This window comes from Syngnathus floridae, chromosome 4, assembly GCF_059516105.1.
Source record: "Syngnathus floridae isolate MCC-2025c chromosome 4, RoL_Sflo_1.0, whole genome shotgun sequence".
Taxonomy (NCBI): domain Eukaryota; kingdom Metazoa; phylum Chordata; class Actinopteri; order Syngnathiformes; family Syngnathidae; genus Syngnathus; species Syngnathus floridae.
In genome coordinates, this window is record NC_142416.1 from 18,022,163 (window position 1) to 18,043,110 (window position 20,948).

The 20,948-nt window shown below is 44.2% G+C and overlaps 4 protein-coding genes across 11 annotated transcripts in view; 3 read left to right on the forward strand and 1 right to left on the reverse strand.

Moving 5' to 3' along the window:
• Positions 1–7,428, forward strand: part of LOC148399644 (dnaJ homolog subfamily A member 3, mitochondrial-like) — a 34,450-nt gene extending 27,022 nt beyond the window's left edge. The window contains exons 21-22 of the transcript XR_015858056.1: positions 2,689–2,842; positions 4,864–7,428. The gene's annotated coding sequence lies outside the window, so the exon portion shown is untranslated. The remainder of the gene's footprint in view (positions 1–2,688; positions 2,843–4,863) is intronic.
• Positions 1–20,948, reverse strand: part of LOC148399647 (zinc finger protein GLIS2-like) — a 26,644-nt gene continuing 5,696 nt past the window's right edge. For 2 of the 3 annotated variants that reach the window (XM_088373973.1, XM_088373974.1), the window contains 6 exons: positions 4,115–4,303; positions 3,362–3,564; positions 2,929–3,114; positions 2,691–2,824; positions 2,380–2,498; positions 1–2,148 (listed from right to left, as the gene is read on the reverse strand). In XM_088373973.1, coding sequence (XP_088230099.1) covers positions 1,532–2,148; positions 2,380–2,498; positions 2,691–2,824; positions 2,929–3,114; positions 3,362–3,564; positions 4,115–4,280 — 1,425 coding nt within the window. In that variant the 5' untranslated portion in view covers positions 4,281–4,303 and the 3' untranslated portion in view covers positions 1–1,531. Of the gene's footprint in view, positions 2,149–2,379; positions 2,499–2,690; positions 2,825–2,928; positions 3,115–3,361; positions 3,565–4,114; positions 4,304–12,247; positions 12,608–20,948 lie in introns of those variants that run through there. The other variant, XM_088373972.1, reaches the window with a different exon arrangement.
• akap8l (A-kinase anchoring protein 8 like) lies at positions 2,699–19,722 on the forward strand. 4 transcript variants are annotated; one of them, XM_088373968.1, is made up of 13 exons: positions 2,699–2,842; positions 13,835–13,876; positions 14,402–14,609; positions 15,447–16,008; positions 17,346–17,460; positions 17,528–17,568; positions 17,691–17,712; positions 17,829–17,943; positions 18,004–18,145; positions 18,270–18,375; positions 18,453–18,583; positions 18,656–18,751; positions 18,910–19,722. In XM_088373968.1, the coding sequence occupies exons 3-13, from the start codon at positions 14,452–14,454 to the stop codon at positions 19,312–19,314; spliced, it is 1,893 nt and encodes a 630-aa protein (XP_088230094.1). In that variant the 5' UTR covers positions 2,699–2,842; positions 13,835–13,876; positions 14,402–14,451; the 3' UTR covers positions 19,315–19,722. The 4 variants fall into 4 exon arrangements, with proteins under 4 accessions (XP_088230094.1, XP_088230093.1, XP_088230092.1 ...); XM_088373967.1 differs by lacking the exon at positions 2,699–2,842 and adding an exon at positions 12,760–13,282 and having other exon boundaries at positions 17,349–17,460; XM_088373966.1 differs by lacking the exon at positions 2,699–2,842 and adding an exon at positions 13,119–13,282.
• The window catches only part of LOC148399649 (bromodomain-containing protein 4-like), an 11,903-nt gene continuing 11,244 nt past the window's right edge, over positions 20,290–20,948 (forward strand). For 2 of the 3 annotated variants that reach the window (XM_088373959.1, XM_088373962.1), the window contains exon 1: positions 20,290–20,427. The gene's annotated coding sequence lies outside the window, so the exon portion shown is untranslated. The remainder of the gene's footprint in view (positions 20,428–20,948) is intronic. The other variant, XM_088373961.1, reaches the window with a different exon arrangement.

Sequence of the window (20,948 nt, forward strand, 5' to 3'; positions counted from 1 at the left end):
CCATTCGTATTGTTCTTTATTGACATTCCGTCATCGTCATTTGGAAAATGTCTCAGTGGCCCTGATGCACAAACTCGCATCTGTTGTCTGTCAGTTGTTACGGTAAAACTCCCACAAAAGAAGGAATACAAAAAGTACGCATATACACTTTTTTTTTTTTTTTGCGTAAATGTTTTCAGACACGGTGTGGTACATTTTGGTCAGAAACACAAGGCACATTTGGGACAGATAATAAGATATAAAATAACAACACAAACAGGCCACATATAGCCATTGTCAAACTTGGGAAAAATATCTATATATAGTGTCTTTTTTTCTTTTAAAGAGTAAAAAGGCCTTCCTCTTTTGTAGACTATGTAAAATAGTAGGAACAAGTCTATAAGTGGCAGTCGCACGGGTGCGACCTGTTTTACTCGTTCCTCGCTTGTTCCGCGCAGGAGACCGAGGCAGATCCCGTAGAGATCTTTGTCTGTCGGTGATTAAAGTGGCAAGGAGGAAAAAACAAACGCCTTTAAATGTCACGCTGTCCCCAGAAATGCAATGAAGGAGACCCTCAAAAAGTCTCGGTACACCATCGTCGTTTTTTAGGTTTTTTTTAAACGTACGTCATCTGTGGACAAAATCATTGGGATGGTTAAAGTGGGAGAAAACGAGATGCTTTGGGAAGATTGTAGGAGCTCACCAAATGTTCGGCTTAAAAATTGGGTGCATAGATGCTAATTATCAGATAGATGATCTTTTCCAATTAAAATCAGCAGAGGTTCAGTTGTCTCAAACTGATCAATATTTGAAGACTGGAAGAAGAAGGTTGAGGATTGGATCCAAGATATGGAGTTGCTAGTTTGTGTCCTGAAGTTGGAGTGGGGAAAATTGGGTCAATCTTTGGGTAGACAAAAGGGACTTCGGCAGACAGTTCAAAGTGCGCTATGTCATCTTCCGAGACCTGTCCCAATACTTCTGTCCACAGATCATGTATTGAGACCTTTTTTTATCCTATAATGTATTTTCCCTGAAGAGAGAGAGATACGCCCTCACAGCCTACGAAGGGCTAAGTCGTTAGTCATTGGTTAAATTGTGCTGTACCCTTTTCTCGTAGCACCCCGTGCCGCAATGCCGCTCCTGAACTCCCGTTTTCGTTCGAAGCTAAAATACGGACGAGCGCAAGCGAGGTTTGTCAAAAGCGAAAAAGGCTGTTGATTGTCCGCTGCGAGACGTCAGGATGGAGAAAGCTCCCATCCTCCGTTTATACTTCTGCTTTACAGAGGCTTAATTATGATTGAAAAGTGCACAATGACGAGGAAATTTTTCTGCTCTGTTGGGATCTTGTTGAGTTGAGAGGACGGGCTTCATTTAGTCTGGCCATTTTTTTTTTTTTTGGGCTAGCGCTAGGATTTTCGCTATTCACTTTGCAGCTCTATTACAAGTGAAATTTGATAGGCCAAATATTCAACTTCTTGAAAATATCACAAAGTGGGTGATCTAAAAATACCACGGCCCGCTCTCCTCCTTCTCCGCCCCCTCTCGAACAATCCTAGCTGACAACAGTTGGCTTGAGCAGGAGTGCCCTCGGAGGGACAACCACCCAGGACAGGGGATCCCCCTTTCTGGGCGCTACCTCCGCCGACAGGTTTAAAGCCTCCCCCTCGGGTTCGGCACCCCCGTCGTCGACCTCGGCGCGGCGCGGTCTTCCCAGAGCGCTCAGTCCCAAAACGGACGCCGCCGAAAATCCAAAGTGACAAAGCGGCGAGTCCGCTAAGCCGAGGGCTCCCCTTGATCCCGCGGAGAAGAGAGCCGCGCGGGGGTGGCACAGCGCCGAGAGGGGCAACGCGCTCCCCAGACCACCCAGGAGGGCCGCGGCCGCCCCCGGGGAGATGAGCCGAGCGCCCCCCGACGGGGGGAGGTCGGCCGTCCCTCGGTTGCTGAGAGGACTCGGCTTCGGGGCGGCGCTCTGCTCCTGGCTAACAAAATGCCCGTGAGCTTTGATGTGCTTGCGTAGCGAGCTGGGGTCGGTGTAGCGCTTCAGGCAGCCGGCCATCTTGCAGCAGTAGGGCTTGTCCACGTAGTGCGTGCGGGTGTGCTTGAAGCGGTCGCTGGAGTTGGAGTAACGCTTGTTGCAGCCTTCGTACGGGCAGATGTAGGGTTTCTCTCCTGGACGATGGAGAATACAAAAAAAATCAAAGATTGAGGACACACAAATATTGCACGATGGATGGATGGATGGATGATGCTGTCTGTTGCCATGGCGACGCAAGGTTTATTATTTGCAATGATGTAAATGATTACCCAAAGCCATCCTGCCCTTTTTCATCTTCGGCAAATAAAGATGCGTGGACTAAAACACACGTAGACGCAACAAAAAGATCAATTGGAGGAGCTCACCTGTATGTGAGCGAGTGTGGATCTTCAGGTTCTCCAGACGGGAGAAACTCTTGCTGCAGGTGGGACAGTGATGCGGTTTCTCGTTGGTGTGCGTGCGGATGTGGATCAGCATTTTGTACCTGGAAACAAAGTCAAGACCTTTAAAGAAAATGAAACACATGATGCTTTTATATCTTGACTACTAGCCAGCTATTTAAAACATGTCAAAAAGTGCATTAACAGTCATAGTTGATTCAAAAATACACACTGATTCGATTTTCAGGAAGACTAACATGACAAAATCGTGCATCTGCTGGTTCTCACACACAGACCTGGCGTTGAAGCCCCGTCCGTTGCGAGCGCACCCCTCCCACTTGCAGCAGTACCCAGAATCCTTTTCTGGTTTGACGTGGGCGTCGTTGATGTGGTCCACCAAGTCCTGCAGCGACTCAAACAGCAGGTGGCACTGCAGGACACAAATCAGGTCAGTTCCAAGGAATTCCAAATGCCACACACTTTTAATTTGGATTTTTCTGGGGGTGGGCAATTACTGCACAAAATAGAAATTACCTTCTTCCAGCGACATGCCAGCTGAACATCCAATGAGGCCTCGGGTGAGACTTGCTTATCCCTTTTCTGACCACTGAAAAGAGTCGACGGGAAGGTGTACCCCACCGTTGGGCTCGCGATGGGCACATAAAACGGATAGCGTTGAGGCGACGTGTTGCCCTCCACCCTTCGATTAAGCGCCGCTTCCTGCGATGTAAATTGGATATGTCAGAAATAGGACTTTGATAGCTTGGATACAAATGCTTCCTTCCCTGACTATCCAGAAAATGTCTACCCTGTCTGAAAGCTCATATTTTTGTATTCGTAGAGTTGAACTTTTTAATTTATCTAAAAAAAAAGTAAGAAAATGCTTAGATCTTATCTTAAGGCGATGAAAATCCGATTCTATGGCAAATCTCAACCAGTTCTGGTGAAATCGTAGACCTGGACTCACCCTTAAGAAGGGGTGCGGTCGAGGGCTGCCGCTGCTCCTGCTGCCGTGGGGGGACTCCAGAGGCGAGGGAGGGGACGAGGGAGAGGGGGACGAGGGAGAGGGGGAAAGAGAGGAGGCGTGTCTGGATGAAGGCGAAAGACTGAGGTCCATGGCTGAGGGAGTGAAGCAGGATCCAGGTCGTTCGTGGCATGGGGACTGGGAGTCTAGAATGGGGGGGGGGATACAATAAGTCAGGATGATGATGACCCCCCACGTGGGTGTGAACATTTAGGCTTTAATACTGATGAGTAAGCATTTTTAAATGACAGCTTGTTCCAGTTTATTTCTCTTCATGGGGTACATTCTTACCAAAACAAAGCTTGGGCTGTCCTCACAGTGATTTCTGCTGAGCTTTCTTTTTACGTCAGTCAGCATCATCTCGTCTTATGATACATACTCACAATTACAAACTTTTAGGTGGGGCGGGTGACACAATGCTTTTCTATCCGGGAACACGACACGCTGAAACCTCGGAGTGTGTTCAGCAGATTAAGTTACGGGCCAAGAACAGCGAATCCATTTATGGCATGATTGCATTAGGAAGCTAATGTTGCTAATTTGCGCAGTGTGGCGTCACGTGTCAACCAGGACAATGATGCTTGACCAGAAGCTAAGCGATAAGTGAAATAAGCACCTGTTGAGGGCCTGCTAACCACTAGGGGGCGCCTCCCAAAGAGCAATTAATGGTCAACAGAGGTTCAGATGGGGACTTACCTGGGGAGGAAGGCGGCGACGGGAAGGTGGTGTAAATGAGGCGTGGTCGCGAGTGGACGCCTAGCGGTGCGCAAATGGACGATGAGCTCCTCTTTCCCAGTCGGAGTGGACAACGCGTCTGTCCCGAGGGAAGCTTCAGGTCCAACGGCTCGTCCGAGGACAGCATAGTGTTTGGTGCCTGCGGCCCAGCTGGGAACAAAAGGAAGTCTATTAAAAGAGCTTCATAGAAAATATGCAACCCGAAATATGCAAATATACTCCGAAGAATATTTATTCAAATAAATGGATTGTTTTGTCAATGGCAGGAAAATAGGATAGCAAATGTCTAACTCCGGCAATTGAAAAGCCACGATGACGCTAACGTCACAGTTAAGCTAGTAAGATACGAACATTGGTTTGGGACCAACCCAAAAAAATGTGATTGTGAACATTTAAGTATATTTCAGTACGTTCGATTTTCAGTTAAGGATTTTGTGAATCAACAAGTGCGTTCTAACCATCGACTGACTGACAAACTCAAGGCCCGGGTTGTCTTCACTTTTATTAATATCTCTTATTTTTTTAAATATTTGACCAGTTTTTACTCATCTGATTTGTCAGTTTGTTTTGTAGCTTTTACTGTATATAATATGAGGTGCTCATACATTTATTTGGGTTGACTGTCATAATGAAGCATAAAGAAGCTATGACTACAATGCGGCCCACGAAAAAAATGAGTTTAGTCACTAAACGATAGTTTTCCATCCCAGGTCATGTGATACTCTCTCTGGAAGAACGAAAAAACAGCTCCGTGACTCGGGCACAAGAATTCTTGTTGAGACCGAGTGACTCAAAAGGCAGTTATGCGCTTAACGGGACAGTTCGGGGGGGGGGGGAGCGCAATCTGCAGGAGATGAACAGAACGGAACGTGCGAGGAAATGCGCAACAGCTGCACGGATAGTCTGGATAACACATTTGCCTTATTTACACCTCGGGTTGAGAATCGAAGCATATAAAAGCTGTGAGCTGAGCGTGCTTTCGTTTTTGGCCGTGTCCACCAAGGAGAAGAAGCTAATGTTTTCACTTTTTCTTTGGCTTTATGGGTCCTTTTGCTGACAATTCCAAAACACTGTACAGTAGGATTCTCCAATGTCAACCCCAAAAAAACTTTTGTTTTCTCAAAATATACAACTTTATCCTTACATTGCCACTTTTTTGTTTTCGCCCTCTTTCCAAAAATTCTCATAATACAGCTTCCTTGATAAAATCAAACTTTTATATTTTGATGTGACTACACTATTGTAATATTCAAACTTTTTCTTGTAATATAATTTTTTTCCTTAAAAAAATAGCCCGAATTAACTTTTTTCATGAAGAAAATAAAACCCTAATTCTTATATTGGTTCAGCTTTTTTTTTTGTAATTTTACAATCCTCTCAACATTAGAAGTAGAATTTTGTTTTAATCAAATCATATATGTAGTATATATGCAGCTCTGTCTCATATATATGTATATATATAATATACTGATACATATATGTATATATACAATACACAAAATACATCGTTCTTGTATTTTCTGGAAGAATTTGGAATCGATTTTTCAACTTTCCATTATTTCTTTTGGCAGATTTCAGCCACTGCATCCTCCAATCCATCCATTCATCTTTCTAACCACTCTAGCAAGTAATCCCTGCAGATGTGGGTGGACATTTCTTCCCGCTCCGAACTATACCAATACAAATAATCCGTCCCGCAATCACAGGCATCGGGATCTCTCGCCGTTATGCGAGGCGGAGGCTAGATCGCAGTCAAGTCAGTCTGCCGTCCGTCCACATGACCACACTGGTTTCACATTCCACTGCGAACTCAGACTTCTGTCTCGTCTCTCTCTCTCTCACACACACTGTTATTTGGAGTTATAGTGGAAGCACGCATTTGCGGGACCATATGTACGCAGGCACGCACGCTGAGGGCCTGAAATCACAGCGGCAGACTCGTAAGCCCACGTGAGCTCCCCCCCCCTCCCCTCTGCACCACCGCCAGCCAACCTCCTGCAGCTCCTCCACCACTTTTCCCTCAATGACCTTATGTTTGTGGCAGCATGCCCAGACTCTCTTATGGATCCCTCTTCTGCCTTAAAAAAAAAAAAACCTCTCACGCACACACATAGGGAGATTCTAAACACATGTCAGGGACCAGGGACTTTTTTATTCGGTGTTAGTTAACACACCCGCACACATGTAGTGCACATGCATACAATTACACTTGGGCACGCCCATAAATCCAAACATAATATACTATCCATACAGATATGCAAAAAAAAAAATGGATGACCGTGCTACTCGTGGTGGAAAGTAACGAAAGTAGATTTGGTAATGTACTTACAGGGAGCTGTTTAAGGGTTTTAAGGCAGCCATAAAATTTTGAATGTAGCCTCACTTTACCATTGCATGATTTTCTTTTATTTTCTGTAACTCAGTTCACAAAACATGCAGCAAATCTATTTTTTTTTCTTTCTTTCTCCCGCCACTTCCCTCCATCTCACTCCTTTCTGTGGTTTTCGTTTCCCGGTTCTCCAGCAGAGCATACCTCGCCTGCTTTCTTTCTTTCTCTCTGTCCCTGCAACATTTCCTTCACCCTTATTTTGGCAATTTCAACTTCCTTTGACTTTGTTGCTTTTTTTTTTTTTCCTCCACAACACCCACAGCGGAAGGGAGGAGTCAAAAAGGATGGTCCATCACTCAAATGAGGGAAGGGTGTAATTGGCTTTTAATTTTGGGGGTCACCGCCTTGCTTTGGCCATACTGTAAGTCTTCATGATACAGGCCGAAAATGGGCAAAACTTCCTTTAACCTAATTTGCGGACAAAAGATGCTCGGCGCCTCCACCCTGTCTAAGCCCTGCCTTTCACTATCTGCTATCTTTATTTTTCATCTAAAGTCATGCTTTTCATCTATCTTGGACCTCTTTACAAAAAAAAAAAGTTAAAGCAGTAAATGAGGCTTCCTGTCTGGTTCCGCAAAACGTAATTAAAGATGACAACTGGCTTGTTTTTTGAGACTGCGGTTTTGTCCATGAGAACATGTTTAGCATTGACTGAAAAAAAAGAATTCCAAGGAGTTGTTAGGTGAAAGCTTGGAAAAGAGGGAGAATTCTGGGTTCCCCCTAACCACACCAACAAGAACAGATGCGGATGGTACAAATAGGAAAGACTCATCTCTCCGTGTGTGCATAGTAATGTCTTGTATATATTTTATTTTATTTATATATATGTGTGTAAACAAGTATAAGCAAGGATGCCGCAGTCAGTAAGAAAATCATAGGCCAAAAATTATTATTTTTTTAAATAGGAGAGGAAGCAATGATGGGGTATCTCATATTCTTTGACTCAAAATTCCCAATGGATCACTAAATGTTGCGTCCTGAAGGCACAGAGTGATGCAACACCACCGAAGCAGTCTGCAATTGGAAAGAGTCAGGACCTCCAACGCTTTGGGCTGGCGGGTTTGATTAAAGAAGGAATGGGTGGAACCATCCCTAAAAATGAGAGAAATGATAATGCTTTTGGCAGAGTGTATATTGTTTCATTGTTTGTTTGGCTGCAGTGAGGCAATCACTTCCAACCAAACAGTGAAACAATACACACACTGATGGTACAAATTCGGTGTTGTATTTTAAGGAGCTCACCTCTGAAGAATTCCAAGAGACAAATTGCAGATGTAATAAAGTCTCATTTTGACGGACTAACCCACTAGAGTACAGAATTATTCAAAAAGATTCAAATCAGCTAGATAGGATCATTTTGAGCCGGCTACCTACAGCGATGCTAAGCTAATATCGATTCATTACGAAACACTTTCACTTTGAGTCCGATTTAACCGCATTCACTTTGTAAATTAACACTTGTTTTCCATTCTTCTAGTTTTGTGGGTCCTCTTTGTTTTCTCTCAGCCTTCTTCTTTCCTGCCTCCACCATCTCCTGCGCACCGCCACCATCCCGCCACTTGGCAGAGGGACAAGGTCAACACAGAGAAAGCGCCGTACTCTCTTCTCTGCTTTCCCTCCGTGTAATTCCTCATCAGCAGCAGAGCAACAGAACCTCCACCCCCTTCTACTTCCCTCTATCCTGTCATCCCTCCCCCCCGGCTGAAAGACTAAAGATGGAGAGGAGGATAAACAAGCGTCAAAGGTAGAGAGGGAAAAAAAAGTCAGGTCAAGAACAGTCTGAGCAGCAGAAAATGACCTCGCTCGCTTTCTTCCTTTTTTTGTTTTGCTCGTTTGTCGTCCGGACTCAAAAAAGAAAAAAAAAAAAAGCACACCGCGGCGCCTCACATTCCTGAGAGCCGAGCAGATTCACCCAATTTGTTTCCACTCTGAGAGCCTGTGCCAGTAAATAATAACCAATCCCAGCTGTAGTGCCGGCTCTCGGTCTTATTATCCCGAGGGGAATCAAAGAGGGGAAACAAGCAAAATGCCGCCATCAAATAACCGCCTAACTAGGCGAGAAGATTCGACAAATCACACATTTTAATATGAACAGACAGCAGTTAACAGGGAATTTATTATTTCATATCAACTAGATTTACAGACATTGCAGATTGGCGTTCCTAAAGTTGATATCATGCTAAATGTAAATTTCCCAAAGTTTGAAACCTGTTTTTGGTCATTCACTTTAGAAATTGAACTATAATAGACTCGATTTTAATACTCTACAACATTTATGGGGCTTCTTTTCTAAAGTCTAAACAGTTGAAAACATTACGAACCCATTCGAAAGCATTTCATATATTGAGAGCAATGGACTAAACCAATTGATTCTCCTATTTAAATCGCAATAATAGTTATTTTACCGACACAATAACAAAGCTATTATCTCACAATATACATTACAAAATGAACCTATAGCCGTTGCTTTCTGTAGGCATAAAACGCACGATGATCGAGGATCAAAACATTCAAAATTTGCATCCTGATCTCTTCGGGAAAAACGAGACGGATCTGGAAAACATCACTTTGTAAATTCAGTGTCAAATAGAATTGTTTGAAAGTTTTAAAAGAGTCCTCAAGCTGTTTAATGGCACTCTCAGGTGACGTTCACTATCAAACCAAGAGAAGAGCCCTTTGTCTAGCTAGTAACAAGTCTAGCTAACTAGTTAACGAGTAACGAGTCTAGCTAACAATTAGCATCAAAAGTTTTAGAAGTGATGGATACCCTTCTAATATAATAATGCCCACAGGCATATATGTCCTTTATGAGTACGTAACAAATCTCTAGACACTATAAAAATAAATACATATATAGAATAAATAAAGCTAGCCCGCCAAAATTGAAGCCTTGACAAATTAAAAATTGCATCCAACTACATTGGGTTGCCTTCTTGAATTTGATTTAGGCCTTGTACGTAAGTCGTTGCCTTGAACCTTGTCTTGTTCACAAAACGACTCCCAACAATTACAAACATGAAAACTGAAACGGGAAAAATATGTGTATTTAGTGCCAAAGCTTTGTGATGATGCTGTAGTAATAGAAGACACATTTGGGTGGGAGGCAGACATCAAACCGAGCGAGGCGTCAACATCATCACCGATGCCATAATATGAAAAATTCGGAACGTGCAACAAGACTGCGGTCCCGCTCCGATCCATCTGGCATGACACTTCATCTTTGTTTACCATCAAAACCATTTATATTTTCTTTCTCACGTTTCACTCACTCGTTTTGTCAGATCCTCCTCGAGGAGACCAAAACGCTTTTTTTTCCCATTTCCTCAAACGCAGCTCTGGAAGAAAGCAGGCAGCGAGGGGATGGGAGGGGGGGGTGAATGAGAGTGATGGAGGGGAGGAGGAAGGGAAAGGGGGGGGGGGGGTGTCGGGTGGGGTTTGTGGAATTTTCTCTATGTTTGGTTTGGAAGAGAAGACCCCGGCTCTGCACTCTCATGAGGATAATGGAAAAGAGGGGAGAAGAAAAGAAGTGTTATGGATATGTGTGTGTACGTGCGTGTGTGTGCACGGATCCTCGCAGGTGGTCGCGCTTTGTGTGCGCATGTGCGTGTTTTTTGGCAAATTGTGCAAGCATGATGGCACAGCTATGCATGCATGTGAGCACATGCGTCTGCTTATTTGCAGATGTTGGCACGGCAGCGCACGCTCGCTTTAAGTCAGGAGACGGGGAGACGAGGTGAATAAGACATTCCTGGGATGAATGGATGCAGGAAGCCAGCGGTTTCTTTGCGGTCGCATACTAAGAGGAGAAAAATGAATGTCTGTTGCAGGGCTGCGCCCAGAAACAATACCGCAGCCAAGCAGGGAGCCAAGCAAAAGCAAGAGCGTTGCATGTGGAGGAGGACCAGGGGAGGCCGGCTGTACTGCTCCACCGCCTCCCCTCCCATGGAGGACCAGCTCCCTCCTGCCACTGCTGCTGGGGCAAGCGCTGCTTTTATGGCTCCTCTGAACTCGCTGAACTTATCACGTACAAACAACAGGCCAGTGATAGTCAATAGCTAGCAACAGATTGAGGAGGAGAAAGGAACTGGGAGGTGAACGTTTCGGTTGGTTTTCTCACAACCCTCGTGAGGGAAAAATATTCCGATCCAAATTCACCGAATAGGCAACAGTGTCCAAATACTTGTGAAGCTGACTTTGTACGTGAGCAGCTCACAAGCCCGCCACCCTCCCACCCTGCAGTAGACAGTGTGGGTGGAAAGGGGCTTTTATGCAAGACGCACCCAAGAACAGGAAAAAGACTCCAGTCTGACCTTTTTAAGTCCACAGTATGATGCAACAAGGCTGCAACCTGCTGCCGTCAACGGCGTAGAAAGACTCGCTACCAAATCATCGTCAGCAACACGGTAAAGAAAAATCTGGCAGCCGGGACAAAACAGGCCCGCTGCTTCTTGACACCATGGCGAGTCTTAAAATCCCAGTAGGATGTCTTTGGAGGTGGGGAGTCAAGGTGGAGGTACAGAAGGTGTACTTTTCGCACCGTGGGCTGACGGGGATTTTGTAAAGGTTAGCTGAATGTTCTGACCTCCTGTTTTCATTCCAGTATCAGAACGATGACATCAGGAGGGCCACAGCGTGAATGTATGGCAACTTCTCAGAGCTGAGCAGTTTGCTTCACTCGTGTCTGACATAAATCAAATCATATTGTGGACCCCCATAAACTCCACAGTCCAAACTCCAGACCTCAGAACTGTGAGGCAGATGCGTTAACCACAAGGGCACTGCGCTGTTGTTCGTAATAGACATGGCTCTAAAATTGTCACATTAACAATCCCGTTACAATAACTTGACAGCATTTTATTCTGAAAAATCTTGCGTACAGTAGTAAGTAGCATAATTTTACAAATATCTCCTTATACTGTCTTTTTTTTTTTTATTTGATACTTTTTGGGCTCATATATTTGAAAATAACAAAACAAACAGTAGGGATGTAATACAAATAATTAAAAAATATTGTCCAATATGAGTTAAAGTTGGCAACATCATCAGAAAAACAAAGTAGCACAGATAATTTATGTTTGGATTTTAATTGTATGGAAGAACAATTTACAATAACTGTTAACATAATCCACCCATGAATCTTTTCATCGATTATATGAATTGCTTAATCCTCATGGGCGTGCTGGAACCTCTCCCAACTGGGCAATCGATATTATAATTGATTGTATTTATGGAAAATATATTTAAATCCAGGAAAAAAATCTTTGATATTGTGATTGTAATATTTTATATTTTTATATTGGAGTTTTTTTTCAGTCAATAAAATATAATATCCAATATAAGCATATTAATGGAAGTGAAATCAACAAAACAATCCGCTCCTGCAAAGTTATCCTCTTATAGTTACATTTTAGTCTTAATATTATAGCGAGCCTTTCAGGTAGTGAAATATAAATAAAACTGCGGATGTTTTCATGTTTAGATTTTATACAGACTTTTTAGGTTAATGAGAGAAACCGTGATACAAACGGCAATATTATGTTCCAAATCAACGCGAAAGATGGTGAAATCATCAAGAGGGAAGATCATGATAAGGAATAAAAAGATGCACACGATCGGGTTATAAAACTGCATTAGTGACCATTTTGTGTAATGGCAGTTGTTTCGAAAATCGGCAGCTGAGTGTTGCGTGTCAGTGAGCTATTTACCTCTCGAATGTCTTCTAGCTGACAACCTCCTCCTCCTCCTCCTCTTGTCTCGAAAATGACCTCCACCCCCCAAAAAAAAGAGCAACAGATCGAAGGCACAAATGACAACAAAATCAAACGCACCGTTGCCACATTTCTCGCAACATCATCCAGTGCTTCTCGGTTTGAGTTGGGGAGGGGGAGAAAAAAAAACGGATCATTTGGCTTGTTCAGGGTGCGCAAGTAGTTTTCGCTCAAGAAAACCTTGTCGCGGAGAAGTCGATATAGGCGACGAAATAAAACGACGACTTTCCGGGAGCAAGAGCGACGCTTACTTGCGACGCTGGTCAACTGAGGATCCGGGTGGAGAGAGGGGGGTGATGAGAAAGAAGAAACTGCCTGGGTGGAGACCAACGGATGGGCGAGTAGGGGGCGGGGGCGACAAAACATCTGTCCAGGGCCGTATGTAGTGATTTTGAGGGGGTTGGGGGGTTACACATTACTGCAAAGATTTTGAATATCAATTCAAAAGCAACCCAGCATAGATGTTAGCATCTGTTGGCATGAACTTTTAAAAGGAGCATATCATTTTGACATTTTTAAACCATTAAAGAGTAACGTCACAATAACTATTGTAAATTACAATTCCCAATGACTGTTTAACCTTTGAAGAAGAAGATGATGATTTTTACACTCTGCCTTGGCCTGACAAGCTAACTGGGGAAAAAAAACAAGTGATAACACCTCTTTCAGATGATGGGAAGAATAAAAACAATGCACACCGGTCATTTTCGCCATGTTACGCCTCCATTTGTGCCGGTTGATTAACCGTTACCAGAATAATTAAACTCTGCTGCCCCCCAAAGGCTGAATATTGCTATGAAAAGAGAGAGAGCGAGAAAAGAATGACGCGTAGGACACGCCCCTTGGGCTGTGTAAGAAAGTGACGTCATTGTAAATACATCTGCGTCTCCGTGTCTTGTTCAACAGCAGGCGCCTTTCGGCCTACTTTCAAAAAACCATAAAATACAATGGAAGGAAGAAATTACGGCTCAGGTAAAAAAGTATCTATTGTCGCGGCAAACCTAGTTAACAAGTTACCGCTTACTATGTATTGCGTTCGTTCCCCCTCCACACACATATTTGTAATATATATAGATATGTTAGCTGCTAGCACAGCGCATCGGGAACAATCGCCATGTAGTCGAAGGCTTGTAAATGTTTTTAAATAACAAATTAATGTGAAATAACCACATCTAAATGGTGTTTGTTTGAATGCATTAAAATGGATGTAGGCATGAACGTTCCAATAGCGAGACCGTCGTTTGATTTGATTCATCCAAAGCTAATGTTAAACTAACAAGTCATTGTTAGCATAGCCGTTAGCTCGCATTTGGATGTTACCATGTTAACAATTTACGTAAAGCTAGTGCAACGCGGCACATTTAAAAAAAAAACGAAATGTCTTCAAAGGTCGCCATCAATTAACTTCACAGCATGTAAAACGGAAAAAGTAGAAATGCTAATTATGTAGATTATCCTATTTTCTCTCAAAAGAATCACGTTCTCCATTTTTGGCCCAATTTGACACTATTTCTTATTATATAGGTTTTTCCAATTGGGGTGGTGGTGGAGGGTCTGGCAACAGAGGTAAGCAATGAGTTTGAAATCATAAATTGTATATTAATGAAATATTTTATATTAGGCAGACTTGGCATTTAGACTACATTACACATTGAAAGCAACCTTGAGTCACTACTAGTAAATGTTAGAATATTAATACAATGCAGTTATCACTTATCCAAATGAAAGAGTAATGAATTTGGTTCAACATTGAATGATTATTTGCATGATTGTTTTTGAAATTTCAACAGCCTTTATTGAATATGTTTGGAAAAGTATTTATTTGAAAAAAAAAACCCACACTCTTGTTAAATATGACCTGGACACACGCATTTCAGAACAAAAACACCCCAAAAATAATATTATTGATATTAATTATGTTGAGATTGTCTAATCTAATAATCATGATCATTATTCGATTAATTGAGCGGCCCTACAATATACTCTTCCAAATATAACTTAAAATACACCAGCATTTACTCAGCAGCCTTACAATATACTGACAATATGGTTAAATATTTGACTGCTTTATTGTTGTCTAATCTGTATTAGGTTCCGGTTCGGGGAACTTTGATTTATTTGGTGGGAATTATAAGAATTCCATGTCTGGGTTCGGGGGCTACGGAGGCGGCAACTCCAAGAGAGGCCTCTCTGGGTCATCCATGCTCCAGCAAAATGCGGATGAAGTCATTGCCAAGATTAATCAACGCTTGGACATGCTCACTCAGTTGGAAGGGGGGATGAAGAGCCGAGGTGACAGGTACGGCATTTTGCGTTCATGATTTATTGCGTCGCTGTTATACCATAGTTGTCTTGCACCTTTGGCCTGTGTTACCGGGCAGGAAAATGACAAATATCTCCTCATCTTACGTATTCTTTACTGTGCTACTTTTTTTTTTAATATGACAAGATAAAAAAAAAAAAGGCTGGGCATCGGTTTGTTTGACCAAAGCAACGGGTTCGATTTTGTTGCTCACTTGCCATCCATTTTGTTAGTTGACATTCTTCCAAATCACAGACGCCCATTTGCTCATGGTTGCTGGCTACTTGAAGTCCTTGAACGCTGTCCTGACTGTGTTGACTTTATTCACAAGCAATGCTCTCCTCATCCATGTGACCTAACCTTGAGCTCTGGTTTTAGGCTTCACGCAAACGATGAGTTTATAAAGTCGCTGGCCTTACAATCCAGCGAATAGCTCCAGGCCGTCTGCTGTGCCTCTCGCCGACCAGAAAACACCTAAAGCTTGTTTATGTACCCGCTCTGCACTATTTGTTCTCAAAGCCCGGTTGGCTCTTGCTCATTCTATAAAGATGAAGTAAATTCCAATTGCCCCTCATGTCTGCTGGCAACTCTGGTTGACCTCTGACTGAAAATGGAGGTGGAAGACTTCTCGTTCATGTAACAATCCGAGCTGGTTTCCAATGTTTTCCTGTAAGCTATTGCAAGCAGACAATGGTTTTGCTGGATGTCCATCTTGTGGTCGGACAAGAAAATGGCGACATTGCGTCAGGTGGAGAAATCCAGACCTGCCGGCCCTCCCTGCCTCCTGCCTTGCTCTCTGCTCTTCTCTATCAACCCTCTCCCTCCATCCCGCAGGTTTGGCCAGTTCGATTCTTTCGACTCGCTCTCCTCATCCTCCTCCCGAGATCTCTACAGATCCGGTGGCAGTAGCTATGGCTGTGATGATGGCCGTGGTGACAACATGCTGTTGGGCCAGCGAGGAGGCTCGGGCTTCGGGGGGGGCGTGGGGCAAGGAGGGGGATGCGGCTTCAACAGCCTCTCCTCTTCCTTTGGAGTCGCTAAAATGCGACAGAATATGAGGGAGTCCTTCACCGGTGGCTCAGGTGGGGGAGGATGGGCCGGAGCAGGCCGTCGTTCTCCCAGAAGGGGCGGAGGTGCTGGGGGTCGAGGATCTGGCGGAGGGTTTGGGAGCTACAGGTCAGACCCCATGTCATTTGGTGGAGGTGGCCGGGGAAGCGGTCACTCCCCAGGGGGTGGTCGAGGCAAGCTCCCATCCCTGCTGTCCAACCACATGTACTCAGAGAGGGGAGGTTTCCACCAAGGTCCCTCCCAAGGGCCCCACGACTTTCCCGGGAGGCACTTTGGCGGGGGCCCACGGGCCGGCCGCCAGCGAGGCCGCAAGAGACCCCTCAACAAAGTAAGTACCTCCTGCCAAATTAGGAAGCCCTACTCAGATAGCGGCCAAGGAGCCCGTTCTGATTCCCACCACTCTCTACCATAGCCCAACTGGCTAGCCAGCCGTTCACGTTAGTGCCCTCTTTACCGACATTTCAATCAGATTGACCCTCAACACACACACAAACAAACACACACACTTCGCCCCCACCGTTTATTAACTAGATCAAATGTTTGGTTGAGTTCCTTATAGCAGTGGTCCCCAACCCCTGGGCCGCGGACCGGTACCGGTCCGCACGATAAATAACTTTTTTGCATCTGACGTGTACATAACATTACTCATGTTATGAAGATGCCGCAAGTAAAGTTGCATAGAATAAAGAATGGATTCACGTTTTATTATTATATTGTGTTCGCTCGCACACAATGTCCAGATTGGTGTGTTGGAATGGTGGTGTTTATGTGGTAATGCACACCCGTTGTTCTGCTATACGATTGGCTGGAAAGACGGTTCGGATTGCGGTTGATTTGTTTTGCGCCAATGGGATTGTAGTTCAAACACGGATGAGTTTTGCATAGAAAACATCCATAAACAGTGATTATTTGATTTAATGATGATTTCGGTATTTGATTGTCTAGAATTGTTTTGTTCGCAAAAATCGTGATGTCATCAAACGCCGGTTCGGTCCATGGTTCTAAAAAGGTTGGGGACCACTGCCTTATAGAACTGAACTGCTTATAAGTTTACAACTTCTCACTGCAACAGCTGGTTAAATGTGCTGCCTTTCAAATCATGATTGATTTCATGTAAAAACGAGATGATCAGGAAAAAAATCCAACCGAGATTATGTGATTGTACAAGTCGTACTCTAATGACTGTGTTTTGAATGTACCCATCATGTTAGATGGGAGTCAGGACGTGCCTGCAATCATTTAAAATACCGCTGGTTTAACCCCAAATAAAGTTAAGCAGTTGTAGTAGGGCCCTTTTTTTTGCATTCTAGCAGAAACATGAAGGTTTTGTGTTAACCTTGAGTGCAATTTGAAACTTCAAGAATTCATCCATATTGACTATCACAAAACAGGCATTTTGAACAGGGGTGTCTAGACTTTTTATATCCACTGTATCTCTGATTGATCATTAGGTCAGGTCATTTTTGATTTAAAAAAAACAAAGGTGAGTGTAATGTTACAAATTGTGTTTACTGATTCTTACAAGGGGTGTAGATTGTGTATTTGGCTTTTATTTTATTAATTTTTGGGGGGGGATCCGGGTTCATGAACGTGGACACTCTTCTAAAATTTCGGCAAAAGTATATTTTTGACTCGATCTCAAGTTTTGTTTTGGGTCAACTTCAGCAGGTAAGACCACAAAATGATGTCCAGAAGAAGAGAAAGCAAACGGTCATTCCTGAAGATGAGCCGGAATCTAAAGTGACTAAGACCGAAAGCGCAGATTTGGGCGCTTCTCAGGGTGAGTTGCACATTCTAGTTGGCTTTCTTCCATTTCAGTTGTCTGATCATGTTGTTTGCTGTTACAGAAGACAAAAATGGTGACAACAGTGGTGTGGCAACATCTGTGGTGAGTATTAGAACCACCACCACTTGGTCACTTTTGGGTTGGACCATGTTCGCCTGTCATCGAGGGCAACTTCACCTTCTGCTCCAAATGATGAATAACATTTGGGTGTTTTCTCTTCTCAGGAGACTACCGAAGGAAGTTCAGGTGAGCGCAGTGAATTTCTGGCAGTTCTAATAATGCCGCAGCTAAATCTCTGTTGCTGCCGGGTGTCACGGTTCCCCGGCACAACTGAGCCCAGCGCCCGTCCGTGTTCCTCTCAGGTGCCACGAAACAAGACGAAGGCACCGAGAAGGCGGTGGCACAGGGCAAACCGCCTCCCCCCCGGCCCCCGACCAAATCTGCAAAAGCTAAAAAGAAGAGGAGCTTCCAGGATAGGTGACTGGACTCTGGCGGTGCCGGCGTTCAACATCTTCAACACCAACTTGTTCCTTCCAGGGTGATGTTTGCCTGCTCAGTGTGCAAGTTCAAATCATTCTACAAGGATGATATGGAACGTCATATGGAGAGTCGCTTCCACAAGGACCACTTCAAGTTCCTCTCCAGCCAACTGTCCAAGCCGACCACCGACTTCCTACAGGTGATCCCGACTGGCCCGTCTGCTGTGCGGTCTTTGAATCAGAAGACACGGCATTCTCTCATTCAGTGCGACTGAACAGAACAAACACGCAGGACTCAAACGGCACTCAACCTTTGATCCGCAGGAGTACTTGCTGAACAAGTTCCAGAAAATGGACCAAATCGTCAGCAAGATAGAACACCACAGTGATGCCATCTGCCAAGCGTACAGAGATCAGGACCTCACCAAAGGTACGTGACCGCAAGCTGAGATCCTTGATCGGAAAGGCAAAGTCAAAACAATTGGCGAGCGGCGTACTTTGTCGCAGATCTTGGCATGGAGCACTTCATGAAGAAAGTTGAAGCTGCACACTGCAGCGCATGTGACATTTTCATTCCCATGGAGCATCACCTGATTCAAAAACACATCAAAAACCCTGACCATAACTACAATCGCAAGGTATGTTTCGGACCCTCCATCGAAATGCACGTGGACGGCTTACTTGATGGAATGCCTCTTCTGCGATTCAAGGGAATGCTGGAGCAGTCTAAGAAATCCAGCCTGTCAGTTGCACGCAGCATCCTGAACCACAAAGTGATTGGAAAGAAACTGGAGAGCTACCTCAAGGTACGACGGAGGACGCCGTGTGGAAAAGGGGTTTGACTTTTTGTCAATGAATATAGCGGAGCCTCGTTGCCAAACCATAAGCCGTTATGTAAATTAGCCTGATTGTAGTTTCAGTATTGGAACGGACATGTTACTGACGGTCGTGTTGCTTTTTACAGGGAGAAAATCCATTTACTGGTAACCCCGAAGGCCAGGACGCATCCGAGTCCAGGGCGGCGGACGACGCTACAGAGGAGCAGAAGTGCGTCGCCGCCGAGGAAGATCCCGAGACCCAGCAGGAAACCGAAGTGGAAGAAGCCAAGGAAATAAAGATGGTTGAGGAGGAGCAGGTGAAGGAGGAGGAGGAGGAGCAGAAGCAGGAAGTTACTATCTTGGAGGTGCTGGAGGACCAGGAGGAACAGGCGCACCAGGATGACGGGGAAGAGGGCTTTGAAATCGGAGAGGATGAAGATGACGAAGAGGGATACGTGGTTCACGATGAACTTGAGGAGGATGAGGAGGATGAGGATGAGGAGGGAGCAGAGGTGGCTGCTGCTGTTGAAGACGACGAGCACAAAGAGTGAACTTTTCTCCTTGGCGAACGGAATATACTAATAGCAGAACAAACTCGTATGTAACCTTTACATTTTTTTCATTTTATTCCACTCAAATGTCCGTGTTCATACTTTGTGGCAATATCTGAAATGCATTTCAAATATGTCAGGTTTATAGCCATCTGAAAATGACTACACAAAAACGTGTTTTTAACTTAGTGTTTTGGTGCCTTTTTGTTCAAGTTGGTTAATTTGGTTAATTTACATTATTTAGTTAAAACAATTTTGTCAGCCTACAAATCGTGAAACTTTTTTATTCAACTGTCAGCTGAGGAGTGGATTGTTTTGTTTGACTTAAAGCAGGTGCGAAATGAACAATTGTTTCTTCGCTATTATTGTAACTTTGACAATGTTGTGAATAAACTCAAATAAAACAGCTGTTTCATTTTTCATCACTTTATTACTCTAGAACCACATACAATAGATAAATCCAATTAATTGAAAACTACAATCTATCATCCTGTAGAGGAAACAGTTTAGCATCCGAAACGGTCAACAAGCTATTTTGACTCAATTGACTCATATTTGACTCATCTGACTTCTTCAAAACTCAACTTGATCGTACTCATTTTAGGTTCTCCATGTTCCCTCCAATTAAGTATTGTCATTAGTACAATGCTCATGCTTTTTCTTGTACTTATTTCCTTATTTGCAATCAATCTTTGCTGCTGTTTGTTCCTCATTTATATTGACAACGTAAATATATTTTAAGGACAAATATAAAATCGACTTGTGTTTTTCATCGAGATGTGCGTGTTGGACGTAATGCCGGCAAGAAGGATTAAAGAGGGGGTTTGCGCATGGTGCCATTTAAACTAGGATTACCACTGAAAGCAATATTTTGTCACGCAATACATTTAAAGAAAAGCTTTTTTGAAATAAGCATTTTTTTTTTCATATCTATTAGGATTGCGTAATATGTCCGAGAATAGGGGCGGAGTTTCGCCTGACACTGACAGCCGCGTCCTTCCCGGGTACCGCACGGCCGTCGTGCGTCTGACGTCATCGACGTCGAAAGGGGACTGTTTGTTCTGGATTTGGGGCGAGGAAGGTCCTCCCAGCGCTGACAACCTAATCAGCCAGGTATGAATTGTCCTCGCTAGGTTGACACCGACGTAGAGAGCAAGGGTGGGATGCCGGCGGGGTCCGGTAAAAATGCGTTAAGGCCCCATATTAGTGGTGTTTTTCCGCCCGCTGTCAAGAGTGAACCTCGGCTTGAGCTGTCTCCGCGCAGGGCCTTGCACCGGTTCGGTCCACACACGCGCGATTGATTATTTAGCTGTTCTTTTAAGCTAATGCTACATATGGCGCATGTTGTTTCTTGGCTCCTTTCTTTATGTATTACAAGGGTCAGATGGCTTTTGTGGTATTTTAGACAGTGCGCCGTCACAGTGACTGCACGTTAGCTCACACTCGTGCTAAAGCAGCTAGCCCCGCTCGAGCTGTTTGTTTGTAGCCCCCGTAGGCCATATTCATAACAGAATTTACGTGCCCCAGACTGCGTAGCTGAGGCGCCATAGTGGAGTGGGGGCATGTTCAGCGTGACGTAACTCGTTTTCGTGAATCCCGAGCCATTTAGTTTGTATTCTGAAAGGCCGTTTACG

Bases quoted from the DNA above. Each gene is read 5' to 3' on its own strand.
- akap8l (XM_088373966.1), top strand. From the start codon at position 13,258: ATGGAAGGAAGAAATTACGGCTCAG. The intron at 13,877-14,401 runs GTAAGCAATGAG...AATCTGTATTAG, and splicing joins TGGAGGGTCTGGCAACAGAG to GTTCCGGTTCGGGGAACTTT. The intron at 16,009-17,345 runs GTAAGTACCTCC...GGTCAACTTCAG, and splicing joins GCAAGAGACCCCTCAACAAA to CAGGTAAGACCACAAAATGA.